This window comes from Nelusetta ayraudi, unplaced genomic scaffold (genome assembly GCF_046127955.1).
Source record: "Nelusetta ayraudi isolate G7.1 ecotype Tasmania unplaced genomic scaffold, CSIRO-AGI_Nayr_v1 ptg000031l, whole genome shotgun sequence".
Lineage (NCBI taxonomy): Eukaryota > Metazoa > Chordata > Actinopteri > Tetraodontiformes > Monacanthidae > Nelusetta > Nelusetta ayraudi.
In genome coordinates this window covers 5,248,588-5,264,145 of record NW_027466081.1, presented here as the reverse complement: position 1 = coordinate 5,264,145, position 15,558 = coordinate 5,248,588, and the positions used below count along the sequence as shown (strand labels likewise).

The following is a 15,558-nucleotide window of genomic DNA, read 5'->3' as shown; positions in this document are numbered from 1 at the left end:
TAAAGGTTTTTACCCGCTGGACCTTTTAAAACCGGTCATGAGGACAGCGGACGGCGACCCACGCTGCTTCTGTGTCTTGTCGCTGTTGCGCAGGTGCGACGGCTGCGGCGCCGTGTTCCACGCCGAGTGCCGGCTGAAGGCCCAGCCGTGCCCTCGCTGCGTCCGCCGCGAGCTCCACCACAAGATGCCGTCCTCCTTCTGGTCGCCCGACGACGACAGCCCCGGCTGCTTCTACCTGCCCTACCAAGACACCTGAGAGCCGCAACCAGACAACCAAACAAAAAAACAAAAAAAACAGCACAAGGACGGCCAGGTCAGTCGGTCCCGTTGGACCGCACGCCGGACAAAGTGACCTTTTTTCCCCCCTCTGATTTGATGCGTGCGACTCCGGGACAGGAGGACGAGCGCCAGGAAGCCTCTGTCCTACTTTGAGCAGGGAGAAGAAAAAGAAAAAAGAAAAAAGAAAAAAAAAAGAGAAGAGTTTTATCAGGCTTTACGGACTAAACTACGTGTAAGTGTTTCGTCGTGTCTCACGTTTTACAATTGTCATCCCTTTATCACGTCTCCCCCTCCCTTTCACGTACTGTATTTCTTATTGCAGGGGTAAAATGTGTGAGGTGGCAGCCGATGATGCGCCAGCATCGAGTGTGTTTAGTGAGGTTTAGTGACAACGTGTTAATAATTTAATAAGAGCATACACACACACACACACACACACACACACACACACACACACACACACAGACTAACCAACTAAAAGCCAAACTACTCTGAAGATTCTTCGACTGTTGATCAAACTTTTCTACCTGGCCTGCAAGAACAATAGAGGCAGAGAGAGGAACGTCTGTGATCACATTAAAGGGACGGGTCGCCCCCAAATGAAGCGAGTTGGCTGGCTGAGGAGGGGTTACAAGTAGCCATTGCAGAGTTTCACACTGAGAAACAATATAATCCCAATGCCGATGCTAGTCTGGTTGCCAGGTTTGCAATTGTCGGCCATTAACGCGGCTGCCGTCCACGAAGAAGCTGCAGCGCAAAGTTTGGCTTAAAACGCTGTTGACGTCTTAACTGTAGAACTCCAGGATGGTTACGTGGAGGAGGAAACGTCGACTGAGCCTCCACCAAGAAGTCGTGGGGGGGGGGCGTTTTCATCTTTGGGCGTTCCTTTCATCCACTCGACTGAACTCCGGGCGGCGCGATCCAGCTACAATTTGCGCGGATCGACCGTTCGAGTGGGAAGCCGATTTTCTAATAAACTCTTGCGAGTCGTGCACAAATAACGAGGCCAACTCTGGAATATTTATACCTCACGTTTCTACCGGCACGGGGTTCGGTCAGCCGCGCTGCTTCGCCGCCCGCGTTGCGCAAATTTTTCACGGCCAGCAGGGAGAACGACGGCACACGAGAGCCATCGTTTTTTTTTTTTTTTTGGACAATTTTTTTTATGCTAAAAGTCGATTTCTTTTGTGGTAAAGGTGAAAATAAATAAATAAATAGATCAATTGTCTCAAACTGCCACAGAAGCACAAACGCTGACTCGTCCACCAGCGGCCATTGCGATCCCAACAAACCGTTGAATTTGAGTGACCGAAAGCTCGCACAAGAAGGACACGTCCAAGATTGAGCGACTGGTTGAGCAAATTATTGACGACTCCGACGTCGGAGTTCCTCCGTCTTAACGCGCTGATGAAAGTGATTGTCAGTCTCTCCGGGCACCTCCTCCTCTCGTCAAGGCAATAATCTGCTTTACGGCTGCTCGTGTGTTTTTACTGCGCACCCCCCCCCCCCCCCCCCACCTCACCCCTTCCTCCTCCTCCTCCTCCCCGCGTCCCGTGTGATTCTGCTCCCCGTTGTACTTTGTTCGTGCGAAACCTATCAAACGCGATAGCGGCTTTAGCTTTTAGTATCTCTATGCAACCTAGACGGCCTTTGTAACCCACCGCTTTTTCACGTTGGCTGCGTTCATGAGTTTTGGCGTTCCGTTTTGGCAAACGGCGATGGCTCCAAGTTGGAAGATGACAGCTTGTCTTCGAAATTATACATTTCGACTTTTGCTTTGATTTCTTTGTCTTTTTTTTTTTTTTTTTTTTGCACCTTTTCAAAACTCTTTCTTCCTTTTTTTTCCCCCCGAGTTTCGAGGTTCTTCTTGGACGAACAAATTTGTTTTGTTGCGAATAAAAATGTTTTTGTGCACTGTGATTATTTTTGCTTTTAAGGATTATTGCGTTTTAAGTATTCTAAACCAGGAATTTTGAGAGTCTGGGTGGAAAATTGCGGCTGCTGTGAAGTCTGAGTCGCCATCTCAGTGTTAATTTATGAACTGGAGCCATAAGAACATTTTGAATTTGAAGGGAAAACAAAGCAACAAAAGTTACTGATGGTAATGAAGCGTGTTCAAACCAAGTCACCGCTGCCAGCTGAGTCTATTTATTTTCTGTCACACCTGCTGACATTGTGGCACCATGTCGTGTGTTTTCATTTGCCTGCTGCTTAATGAAAAAAGGTACTGTAACGTTAAGGGAAAGAGTTTTTTTTATGTTAGAAAAATTCAGAATTTTCATTCTGTTTCTTTAAAATTGAATCTTTATCGGAGCACTCTTGAGCCCAGCAGGTTTAGCCCCTTGTGATGTCAGAAAAGGAGCAGATATCTCAAAAAAAACCCAGTTGGGTGTTGGTTCCTCACCCTCAGTTGTTTTTAATCTCCTGAAAGGTCTTGCAAAGCATCAGTTTTTTGTTTTTTTTTCATGATTAACTGTTTGAAGTTTCTCCACTTGAGCGTAACGAACAAAAAAATTGTAAAACTCGAATTATGGGAACATTAAATTCCAGCAAAAACAGAGTTTTGTACATCGCCCCGAGCCACTTTTAGGGACTCAACAGTGTGTATCAACAAAATACGAATCGATTGCTGTACAACTAATTAAAAGCTGTTGCCCGGATCCTTTTTAATTAATTTTCCTCAACAGCCCCAATAAAGTCACTGAGTCAAAAAGGTTCCCCCGCAGGAGGGAACAGTGCTTTTATCAATTTTTGATTTTATTATGTTGACACAGCCAGTACCATATTTCCACCTTAAACTGACTTTGAGTGATTCACGCACCATACAGTTCTCCAGAACCTGCTGGGCTCCATGCCTCCATGTAGCACCGTTTGCTGACTTTGCATTCGTCCACTTAAGTTTTATCTGTTGCAGTATTTTATGCAGCACGTTCTCCGAGTTTTTTGTTACTCCTGGGTTTTTCAGGTTTTATGTTTACTTGACGGTTTTCTTTCGTGTCGATTTGGAAGCGTCTCAAAGGAAAATGTTTCGTCACGTGAATGAATTCGGGGGCCCGTTTTGGTGTCGGACCGAAGCCAATGACACCCTGACGGGTCCCAGAAGGGAAACTCAAACACTCCATCGTCACCTGATTTATCGCAGTATGCCTGCTGTGTGTTGTGCTTGACGCGTTGCCGCAGGAATATACCGAGTGTTGGAGTGGGTTAACTGCACTAAAAATCCTGTTTTGCACTGGATATTGTTCAATTGTTGTTTCAGCCAATCTCTGATGCAAGTACACCAAGCTGTTATTCTTTGTTTTTGTTTTTTTTTGTTTTTTTTTAATTATTTAAGAAGCCCTTCCTCCCGTCTGGTTTTGTTTCAGCTGAGCTGCTCACTGATGCCAATAAAGACAAACTTGACAAAAAAGTGTTTGTTTCATGCTGCTTTTTTTTTTTTTGTGTCCGTGCAAAGCATCATGGGAAACGCCTGTAAAGGTGGACATGTACACGACTGTCGTATGATTGGACAGTCTTTGAGAGCTGATTGTTTAAAAAAAGAGTAATACAATATTATATAATGGAAATATAAACTAAATGGATTTTCCAGAAACACTGTAGGCACTGTAAGTTGATACTGAACTAAGTTGACTATTGCCCTGTTTTACAGTTTTGTTATTTATTTTTTTTACTTTACCAAGTATCTCAGCTTTTAATGAACCCTGGTGAGTTTGTTTAGTAAGTTATTTTTTTCGCAAACACCAAAAAAACCTCCAATATTTAACTTATTTCCCACTTTAAAAGGCTTTCCTGGGGCCTGAATCACAAAGATCACAGATCAATCAATCATTTCATTCAGACTTATCCATAATTTTCAGTATTCATTTTTTCTTTTACATTTCTTCTATTTTCGACGTGTTGCCAGGTTCTCATGAACCCCGAACGGTTGCAATTTAGATAATGAGATGTTAACAGTGTGATCTGAGTTCTGTATTTACGCTGCCCGCGATGCGTTGCCAAGCATTTTGCCACAGCCGCTGCCTTTTCTGTCATAGAATCTCTTCCTCATATTTTTGTCAAGCCAGCTCTCGTTCCTCACCGCACCGACTCGCCCATCGGTGCGGTTGCTCGCCAACTTGGCGACCGCAATCGCGGTTGGTCTGTTCCAATGAAACCCCTTTGTACGTGCACGCCCACGGCTCTTGATAAGAGTTGATAACCAGCGTTTGTGATACCGATTATCTTGTTTGACCATTGTCGGGGTAAGCTGACCCCGGTTAAGCTGAGTAACCCAGGGAAAGGTAAACCTACTGGATGCGCCATGTCAACCAGTGCGAAGGTCAATAAATCACACGCTGTGCTGTCATTGCTTCCCTGAGGTTTCTGTGATGACTCACCTGTCAGGACATCCAAGCAGGTAATAAAATCAGACAAACAACTCGCATGCCTGCCAAATCTGTCGTGGTAGGAACAAAACTAAACTCAATGAAGGTTAGGTTTATTATTAATATTTATTCAGTTTTCTAGCATGGCTTAATTCTTTCACTGAAGACTTCAATCTAGAGTCCTTTCGCCCTGTCTGACTGTTGCAGGACCAATTAGGTTCTATGAAGGCTCTCTGGCCAACAGTGAGATACTGTTAGCTTGCTAGCGTAGTTGTCACTTTGATCAGAACGGAACATTTTCTCATCCGCGGAAGAGCAAAAAAATACTCTTGACCAGCTTTTGGGTGGAGTTCAGTTCAACACCACCACATCGATGCACCCACCAAAGTGTCAGTCCTCTTGCAAACAAGAAGTTCAGCAAGTTATTGTTGCTCAACTGGTAAAGACGAAATGTGATCAGCTCACCTTCAAGTTGTTACTGAGCAACGGGCTGCACCTTCACTGAACATTCTGAAGGACTGTTTCCTACATGGGAAAAGATTTGAGCAAATGCCAGGTCATGCCAGATTACATAACATCTTGAACCTTTAACAAAAAAAATAGAAATGATAAAAGCTCCAAAGGAACATGAGGAAATGTCAAGAGATGAGAAAATCTGCGTTTCAATTACCACTAAAACTGCGCAAAACCCAAATATCGCAATAAAAACTGCTAATGGAAAACCTAAACTTAAAAAAAAAAAACACTTTCAAATATGTCTAATAGGTTTTTACGCTCTCATGAGATGGTATTTCAGACATATCGATACAGAGGTATATCGCAAAAGGGTCATGGAAACGTGGACGTGGCGTACGGTGTCATGTGACCAGTTCACTTCAAGTAAAAATGGCAGGTTATGTTTGAATGGAGGAGTAGACTGAATATTTTTTCCAAGGAATCAAAGAGACAAACATAACAACCTTTCTTGACGGCAAACAAGCGTAAACAAACCAACAGGCAAACGTAATTCTCGTGAAATCTCGTCGCCCGCAAGAGTTTTACGAGAATTACAGCTCATCCGCTTCACACCATTCAATGGAAGCACCTGCTAATCGCGATTGCACTTCGTCAAAATTGCTTTTTATTTTGAAAACCGTCATGGAAACGCAGCTCTGGGCTCCTGAGGTTGAAGGTCAGCGGATCCCACGGACAATCGCGAAAAACAAAAGACAAGACGGTGCTGTGAGAACGAGGTTGCCAACAAGCTGGCACGGCAACGCGTTCGCTCGCGCCCGATTTTCAGGTCACGGGCTCGACCTCAAACGGAGCGGCGGGGAGGAAGGAAGAAAAAAAAAAAAAAAAGCAGCAGCAGCAGCGTCATGTGAAGAAAAAAAAGAAAAGGGGGAGGAGGGGGGGCGGGGAGGGGAAGGTGCACGCCAACCTGCCCCGGGTGAATCTGCATATTGTGCGAGCCAACGCCGGGAGCTTTCTCGTCTCGGGGACCCTCGCTGATGCATGTCGAGCGGCCGGCCAAATTGAAGCTGAGTGTCGACCGCGCTTAATTGTCATCGCCAATTAGCGCATTGTGGGACGGCCACAATGGATCAACTGTAGCGAGTAGAAGCAAGTCCTTTGTGCTTGTCCAGTGGCCTGCGGGCCAGTCAAGACTCATTTGCGGGGAGGTTGGTGGGGTTGGGGCGGGGGGGGGGGGGACAACGGCGGAGCAGAAATGCCTACGAAAATGAAAACAAAGGACGGTTTAAGGAGAAAAAGAGGACGGAGGGAAGAAAAAGACAAGAGGAGGTCGAGGAGGGAGGGGGGTGGGGGGGGGCGGGGGAGGGTGGACAACGGTCACAGGGGAGTGAGGGACCGGGGGCCTCTGCTCTCTCTCTCTCTCTCTCTCCCAACATGAGAGGATGCACACACACACACACACACACACGGTAGCCACCCCCCCGCCTCTGTCCAAACCCAACATGTAGCGAGCTGCTGCTGCTGCTGCTGCTGCTGCTGCTGCACAAAAAAAATGCTGGCAGGGCCCCCGCTTGTTCCCACTGACCTGGTTGTTCAGGGGCTCGCTCGACCGGGTGGAGCCCGACAGCCGGCGCTGCGTGCCGCTTCCATCAGCGTTAAAGGGCACGTCTGCGTTTTAATTCTCCCCCCGCAACCCCCCCCCCCCCAAAAAAAAAAAAAAAAAAATTAAAAACTGCGCTTTGCCGGTCGCCTGCGATCGAGCGCTAGCAACCGACCGCTCGCTAACGCCCGGCAAAACTCTCAAAACTGGAATTCCTCAAGATAATGAAGGTAGAAGAAGAAGTTGAAGGATACATTTGGATTATTTTTGGATTTCGTGTGCTTTTATGGACAGATGTGGCAAATCTCCTTGTGGCGAAACACGATTTCTGACGCACGTAAAGTTGCAACAACTGTGTTACAACACAGCGCTGAGAGCGATTTTTCTGGTCTAGTTTGACCTCGAGCAAGTTGTTGCCATGGTTCGTTGAGAACACATACCTGGTGGGCGGGGGATTAGCACCTGAGTCACTTGGGTTGCGATGTCATTGGTCAAAAATGTCCGTCCATTTGTATCAACTTGGTTGGAAGATCCGTAAGAAAAACTTTACTTTGTTGAATTACTGCCAGAAAACTTCTTCGGGACTCTTCTGAATCTGCTGTCAAAAACTTAACAATAGTTCAATGGTTCTGCTTGCAAAGTCAACCATGGCTTGAAAAGCATATAAGCTTTTAAAATCTAATATTTCTGTCATGCATTTTGAACGATTTTAACCTAAGAATCAGATTATACTACAAACTCTACAACAAACACGGACAGAGTAACACAGCAGTTCAACAAGTCCGATAACAAAAGCAGACGTGACGACGGCTTGCACAATGACGGGTCGCCTCCAGATCCAAAAGGGTAAAAAAAAAAGAAAAAGAAAAGTATTTGCTTTTGAAATGGAAAGTTTAATGATTTGTAGGGAAACGGCTTAAAGGCGTGTTTAGAGTGAACACACGGGGAGGTTCAAGAGGAGGTGAGTTTAAATCAAGTCAATAAAGAGTCATGTTTGGGCACTGACGTCGCCTCCCAGGTCAACTGACCCCCGCCTCCCACCCCCCCACACACACACATACACACAAAAAGGCCAAAAAAAGAAGAAAAAACAGGGATTAGCCAAAGTCAAGACGACACAAAACTAAAGGTGGTTTAAACCTTTTGAGAACACTTTGCAGTGCAGTGAGTCAGTTAAAAAGACAAAGAAATACACAGTCCAGTGGAGGAGAAGAACAAAATGCTGTAGTGGCCGGCACATCATATTCTCCAAGGTCCTAAAATGAAAAGAAAAAGCAGAAAAATTATTTTAAAAAGCACAAATTAAGGTTTCACTTCAGATATATTTTGCCTTCCCAGCCTCCACTGGAGAGGCCTGACATGATCGATCACCCAAAGACAAATGAAAACTCTGCGGGATTTGTGAAAACTGCACATTTAGCCCTATGTTTGTGGCCTCCTGCTAAACCACCGGGTTCTCCTGTTAAAAGTGATTCTCTATTGGATCCTGTTCATTTTGCAAAGGAGAAAAACAAGGGGCCCAGCTCAACTGTCACTGAGCTGCAGACCTAAGAGCTGTAAGGCAAGTTGTGACATCACAAAGTGCTGATGTCTAGTACCGTGTTTTGAGAACCCCTTTTTTTTTTTTTTAAAGGGGGATCAACTTCCGTGAAGTTCCCACGGACTTCACAGAAAACACGGACGGAAGAAATTGTGCATAACACACACATGGACTGAATCAAAGATTCAGTTTTGAAAAAAAAAAACGAAAAAAAAACAACCAATGACATAACTGGTGAAGCTTCACTAACCACCTCCACTATGACTTATCCCAGATTTCCTCTTTCTTGTCTCCATTCTCTTTGCGTTGTCTGCACGGTGCGTGTTTCTGTTCACGCGAGCATGGATGCAGTTATTTGCGAGGGGATGAAATATTGCCGGCGATATTGTCGGTCCTGTGTGTCTGTCAACGGGCCCGGCGGGGCTCCAATTTGTTTTAATCTCTCCTCTGTTTGCTCGTCTCATTTTGTCGCGTTACAAGTGCGTGTGCGTAGATATGGGCCGTGCAGAGAGGGCGGGGATTCAATATTGACACTAACTGTAAAAGAAAAAAAATCTACAGGCTTAAAAAAAAAAAAGAAGGGAGATATTTTTAAAAGAGTCGAGTGTAAATATTTGCAAATGCAGAATGTTAAATTAAGAGATTGTTAAACAAAAATCGGGGGTGTTTTTCTCAAGCTGTGTGCGCACGCGCGCGCGCGTGTGTGTGTGTGTGTGTGTGTGTGTGTGTGTGTGTGTGTGTAGCTGCGGTTGCCTGACCATCAGGGATGCAGGTCACGTCTTTGTGTGTTCTCTCTTGAGTCTTACTCAAACAAGACTGGCACCTGGGAAAATTACCACAAGTAATTACATGAGTTTGAGTTTGTAAGTTTGTGTCTGTGTGTGTGTGTGTGTGTGTGTGTGTGTGTGAGAGAGAGAGAGAGACTGCGATGGTGAGCACGCACGCAAGCAACATGAACTGTCGTCCGCACGCTTTTAACACTTGAACTCTTTGCAACTCACTCGTAAACTCACCCCTGGGCAAGAAAAAAAAATGTGAAAGATTTGTCTTCGACTTGTCAGGGTTGAATCCTTGAGCAAGCAAGCAAGCAAGCAAGCAAGCTAACACACACACACACACACACACGCTCGTACGCACACACACACACACCCTAGCAGACCTTTGTCCTCCAGAGAGCGTTGTGACCTTTGTCCCGTGTGGAATATATCTGTTTGTGTGTGGGTGCAGATGGAAGGAAGGCAGAGCCATGGTATCGCAGTGCCACGGATTCTTCCCAACTTCAGTTTCGTGCAACAGGAAGGTTTTTTTTTTTTTTTTTTAAAGTGTGATTGAACAGCATTAAGATGTGGTATGTGTCCCAAGGTATGTGTTGGATATTGTTAAGAAAAGAAAGGGAGGATTAAAATGCGTGCGTGCGTGTGTGTGCGTGCGTGCGTGCGTGCGTGCGTGCGTGTGTGTGTGTGTGTGTGTGTGTGTGTGTGTGTGCGTGCGTGCGCGCGCGTGTGTGTGTGTGTGTGTGGTCGGCTGGCCAAGGTGACAGAGGGTGGAGAGATGTTATCCATCATCAGGCTCCCTCAAGCTCTCCCGGAAAACTTCTTCCTCCTAATGCAGGAAGCCATAAATACAGCTCACTGGTGCGTTCAAGTGCTGCTGGGGGAAGCCGTCCAAGTTTTCCAAAAAAAATCCGGACTCGGCTAGGATTTTACAACTTCCAATAATAATCCCTCTTCTGAGAAAAAAAAAAAAATAGATGTATATTTGAAGGGTATCAAATGATTACTTAATATTTACTAGTTTTATTAACCAATTAAAACTATGACGCTGAGAGGCCATCTGTGGTGCAGGAGGTTTTGGTGGTCCAAGTCTCTTTGAGGAAACTTTGTGTTTTTAAAGTCACGGAGAAAGAGAAAACTCGGACACGTAAATGCAAGTCCAGCCTAAACAGCTCAGGGAGTTAAAGGATTGGGCACAAGAGGTTGTGGGTTCAAATCTAACAAGACGTATCAAGTGTTTTTACTGCTTGCCAAAATGTAAAATAAACACTAATAGTGTTATCAATTGACTTAAAAAGGTTTCAATAATGTATAAACTAATAGTTAATTTTTTTTTTTTTAATGATGATTGAATGCACTTAAACTTAACATAAACTTAACTGAACTTAAACTTCCTTATTAGAGTAAACATTTAATCATGTTTATGGTTCATATTTAATCATGTCATGTTTTTTGTGCCTTCAGTGTCAAAATGAAATGCTTTAATCATTTTGGCACTAACTGGCAGCTAAGCGCAAATAGGCAAATAAATAAATAAATAAATAAATAAATAAGTGACCCGAATTCATTGCACCTTTAGTGTTTCACGTTTTAAATTGACCTCTATATTAATTTGTCATGATGTATGCCCATATTATCTCCTGTAATATTATTTCAGCAGCGACTGATGATGACAAATGTCGTTTGTTTTTGTTTGTTTGTTTTTTTTAATGGTCATCTTCAGACTGTCCGTGGTGTCTGTTCGTGGTGGTAAAAAAAAAAAAAAAATCTGTGTCCATTTCATTTTATAAGCTGTTTGTCTGTTTGTTGCAGTTAGTGGCTGCAGCCAAATCCAAAAACACAACAGATCAGACAAGTGGCGAGTCTCTACGCCTCCCTTAAAAAAAAAAAAAAAAGAAAAAAGAAAAAGAAAGAAAATTCCATTTTACGAGGCAATATAACCCCGCCGCCCTGCGCGCACGCAACTCTGTAGTGACACGTCCGACCGCCCGTGAACGCAGCAGTCCCTCCTGCGCTTGGCGAGGAGGTGCCGCAGCTTCAGCAGGACTTCAGTCGGTCCCGAGTCTCCGTGGAGGAGGCTGCATCCATCCAGCTGCGCCTCTGCGCCACAAACCCACCGAACCGGCACTTTGGATGTTTCCTCCCCGTGTCGCCGGATCCTTCCACCTGTTGAGACGCCTGCTGAAAACTTTCCCCCCCGCCCCCCCCCTGCACTAACAGGCCCCGTGGAGGTGTTTTCTCGTCTTTACTGAGGTGGATTGTACACCTCGCGGAGCCTCCGAGATGTTTTTAATCAGCGCTTCGCTGCCTTTATGTGCGCGATGCGCCTGTTTTCCGCCGGTTGCGACCCGTCGAGGGCAAACAGGTCGGTGGCTGAAAATGTTCCGAGCTCGTTAAATTCAGTGGAACGTGACCGCCGGAGATGAACTTTCTTCTCCGCCAGGCTTGCAGGAGCTCGGCTAATGATTGCCGGCGTTGGACTTTAATGGGACCCTAATAAACCAAACTGGATTTACTGTTTTTTTTTGGTTTTGTTTTGTTTTTAATCATTACAAGGCTGGAAAGGTGCTCGAGGCCAAATGAGTTTCCGAAAGGAAGTTTGGATCTTAGTTTTTTGAGAGGTACTTTTAAGCCGAGAACTATTTCAAATCACTCTTTTATTTTTCCTTGTTTTTTTTTTTTTTGTTTGGTTTGTTTGTTTGTTTTTGGCAAACTAAAATGTCACACATGGCGTCTGTTCTGAAGCGACGAGCGCGCAGCAGGTTGCTGTACCTGCACCCTCTCGCTGCCATGCTGCTTCTGCTCCAGTACCCGGGTTCCGCCTCAGGAGCCTCCAAGGATCTGGTCTGCGAACCCATCACCGTGCCCATGTGCAAGGGCATCGGCTACAACCTCACCTACATGCCCAACCAGTTCAACCACGACACCCAGGAGGAAGTGGGCCTCGAGGTGCACCAGTTCTGGCCCCTGGTCCGGATCAGCTGCTCCCCGGACATGCTCTTCTTCCTGTGCAGCATGTACACTCCGATATGCCTGCAGGACTACCGGAAGCCGCTGCCGCCGTGCCGCTCGGTGTGCGAGCGGGCCAAGCGCGGTTGCTCCCCTCTGATGAGCCAGTACGGCTTCGACTGGCCCGAGAGGATGAGCTGCGAGAACCTGCCCCAAGCCGGGGACGATGTCCTCTGCATGGACCACAACAGCAGCGAGACCACCACCCTGGCCCCGGCCTTCCCCAAACCCACCCCCGGCCCACCGAAACCTCCCAACCGGCCGCAGTGCGACCAGTCCTGCCGCTGCCGAGAGCATCTGGTGCCCATCAAGAGGGATCCGCACGCGGACTACGCCCAGGTCCAGAAGGACCCGGTACGCTACTGCGCCCAACCCTGCCACCAGCCGTACTTCTCGGCCGACGAACGCGCCTTCACCAGCTTCTGGGTGGGACTTTGGTCGGTGCTGTGCTTCGTCTCCACCTTGACGACCGTCGCTACGTTCCTCATCGACATGGAGCGCTTCAAGTACCCGGAGAGGCCCATCATCTTCCTGGCAGCCTGCTACCTTTTCGTCTCTCTGGGCTACATCATCCGCCTGGTGGCCGGTCACGAGCAAGTGGCCTGCAGCTCCAGCAACAGTGTCAGCGGCGACCAGCTGTACATCCTCTCGGACACCACCGGTCCGGCTCTTTGCACCCTCGTCTTTTTGCTGGTGTACTTCTTTGGCATGGCCAGCTCCATCTGGTGGGTGGTGCTCTCCTTCACCTGGTTCCTGGCGGCGGGGATGAAGTGGGGTAGCGAGGCCATTGCGGGGTACTCCCAGTACTTCCACCTCGCCGCCTGGCTAATCCCCAGTATCAAGTCGATCATCGTCCTGGCCCTGAGTTCTGTGGACGGGGACCCCGTGGCCGGGATCTGCTACGTTGGGAACCAGAACTTGGAGAGCCTGAGGGGATTCGTACTGGCGCCGTTAGTGGTGTACCTCTTCACAGGCTCTCTTTTCTTGCTGGCGGGCTTTGTTTCTCTGTTCCGCATCAGGAGCATAATCAAGCAAGGCGGAACCAAGACGGACAAACTGGAGCGGCTGATGATCCGCATCGGACTCTTCACAGTGCTGTACACCGTCCCCGCCACCATCGTGGTGGCCTGCCTGGTCTACGAGCAGTATTACCGGCCCGGCTGGGAGAGAGAATTGGCCTGCTCGTGCCAGTCCGAGCGGCAGCGCTCGGGCGTGGGCCCGGACTACGCCATCTTCATGCTCAAGTACTTCATGTGCTTAGTGGTGGGCATCACCTCGGGAGTGTGGATCTGGTCTGGAAAAACACTGGAGTCCTGGAGGAGGTTTGTGGCCCGATGCTGCCCCTGCTGGCTGCAGAAAGCCAACGCTCCACCGTCCATGTACAGCGAAGCCAGCACCGCTTTAACTGGCCACACTGGCACCGGGCTGGCGTCAGGGATTTACCACAAAGCCGTGTCATCTCACATATGAACCGTCTGAGCGGAACTGAGAACTGAGAGCCAAACGTCGTGGTTGATAATCCCTCCGGACACTTTGAAGAAGCGCAGGCACGGTCGGACTGAGTGCGAAACAACTACAGGACCGCACAATTGTGTTATCACTGTAATACACAATTCAAATGTGATAATATTAAGACATCCGTGAACAGAATGAGTCCGTGTTAAAAGGGAAACGGTAAACATTGTTCTGTCAGAGCTATTTTAAGCAAATCAAATCCAACACTGGATATTTAAGAGATAGTTTGACTTGTGAAAAATGAGTCCAGAATCCTGAGTGTCATCTGTAGACAGAAGATCCTAATGAATGCAATATTTTATATAAGAGTGCGATGTATCTATAATGCCATGAATCCTCATTCTATCGGCCGACCTGGAGGCTGAGATGTAAACATATTTATTTATGTACATAGTGTACATTTTTATGTATATATATAAAAAAAGCCATTGGGTTTAACGTGTCTTGTGTCTTGTGCGTGACATCCAACATCACAAGTGTACAAAACCAGGAAACGAATGTCATACGAGTTTACTGTAAAATGTTTTACGTAAATGTTAAACTTCTTGTTGGTGATATTTGGTTTCTTTTATATAAATACAAAGAGGAAACATAAGGATGATGTTGTATGTTTTTTTTATTTTTTTTTATTTTAAGGTTGTCCTACAGGAGGAGGTCCTGAAAAGTAAGACCGTAAAGGTCAGGTGGCCATTCACAGGATGTAACACATTCAGCTTCTGTCAATGTTTGAAACTTTGGACAACGGCGTTATCCCCATCTACTGGTCGATCATAGAACTGCACCGCCTCAACGTCTCTGACGATGGCTCCTTTACTTTATATGGACCCTACAGAGATATCACAGCGTAACAAAAGTGGCCAAATAAAATAGGTATTTTATAATGTGTATCTACATACACATTATAAAATACACAGTATGGATAAATTCCACGTTTAATTAGACAACCAAGCAGTTCTGATACAAAGGAGGAAATAAAAGGATAGGATTAGTTCCATTTCAATGGCATAAATGCATTTAATTATATGAGCGAAAAAAACAAACAGTGATAATAAAAGCTAAAAGTTCAAGGGACTGAGCCTTTTGTGGCTCGCCGATGAGATAAACGATTTATTTTGGCACTGCTGGAAATTCTCAAAATCTCACGAATCATATGTTTAAGCAAATTATGCAAATTTCCCAATTTCTGTTTGATTCTGTGAAGGTTGTCGTGTGCGAATTGTAAGGCCTTGATGGGACAAACACAAGAGTTTTTGTTTGATGACTCCTAATGACAATGGGAGCCATTTATGTGTATGCTACAGGCAGGGCCTGCAGCACCTGCGCCATCTTTCCCCCTCCTGTATCAATAGCAGAGGTCATTACAAACATACAACGTAAATACAAACACAGGATTCCAACTTTTCTCACCATTTAACAACCTGATTGAATAAATAATAATGAACCATTCAAATTACACAGTTGATTAATAAATAATGATGAATTTAAATAAATGTGTTCATGCATTTTTTCCCCCCACTTTTGATGCATCAATAGGTTAATTACTGATTCATTTATTGATAGATTGATCGATTCAGTATAGTTTGATGAAAATAAAAAAACAATTTAATTTGATGCTACAAATTTAAAAACATAAGCAACAATATGTTGTGATCCACTTACGTATTGTTGCAGTGGGAGTTTGCAACAATATATAAGTGGGACTTCTTGGGGTTTGTTTTGTTCCGTCTATTTCTCCCTCCCTCTGTCATTCTCTACAGGCCTGACCTCACCAATCATCTCCCAACCACCTCAACCTGCTGCTGATCAGAGTCATTATCTGCTTCGTCCACCTATCTTGGCTTCATTGGTCAGCAGCTGATTCTCTGGCTCCGCCTCCACCAATCACACTCCTCTGCTGCTCTATTAAAGGGCTGGGTCCAGCTCAGTTTGCGCTGTCTGTCACCCATGCAGGCTGTTTGCCCGCGCGCTCGCGCCTAAAGCCCACTGAAACCTTGAAGTTTGTGGCTCCTACTTTTTGGCCTTTTG

At 45.9% G+C, this 15,558-nt stretch overlaps 2 protein-coding genes across 3 annotated transcripts in view; both read left to right on the top strand.

Moving 5' to 3' along the window:
• The window catches only part of plekhm3 (pleckstrin homology domain containing, family M, member 3), a 32,724-nt gene extending 29,036 nt beyond the window's left edge, over positions 1 to 3,688 (top strand). For both annotated transcript variants that reach the window (XM_076031037.1, XM_076031035.1), the window contains exon 8: positions 94 to 3,688. In XM_076031037.1, coding sequence (XP_075887152.1) covers positions 94 to 256 — 163 coding nt within the window. In that variant the 3' untranslated portion in view covers positions 257 to 3,688. The remainder of the gene's footprint in view (positions 1 to 93) is intronic.
• Positions 3,689 to 11,250: 7,562 nt separating this feature from the next.
• fzd5 (frizzled class receptor 5) lies at positions 11,251 to 14,128 on the top strand. The gene has a single exon (XM_076031038.1). The coding sequence runs from the start codon at positions 11,728 to 11,730 to the stop codon at positions 13,486 to 13,488; it is 1,761 nt and encodes a 586-aa protein (XP_075887153.1). The 5' UTR covers positions 11,251 to 11,727; the 3' UTR covers positions 13,489 to 14,128.
• The last annotated feature ends 1,430 nt before the right edge of the window (positions 14,129 to 15,558 follow it).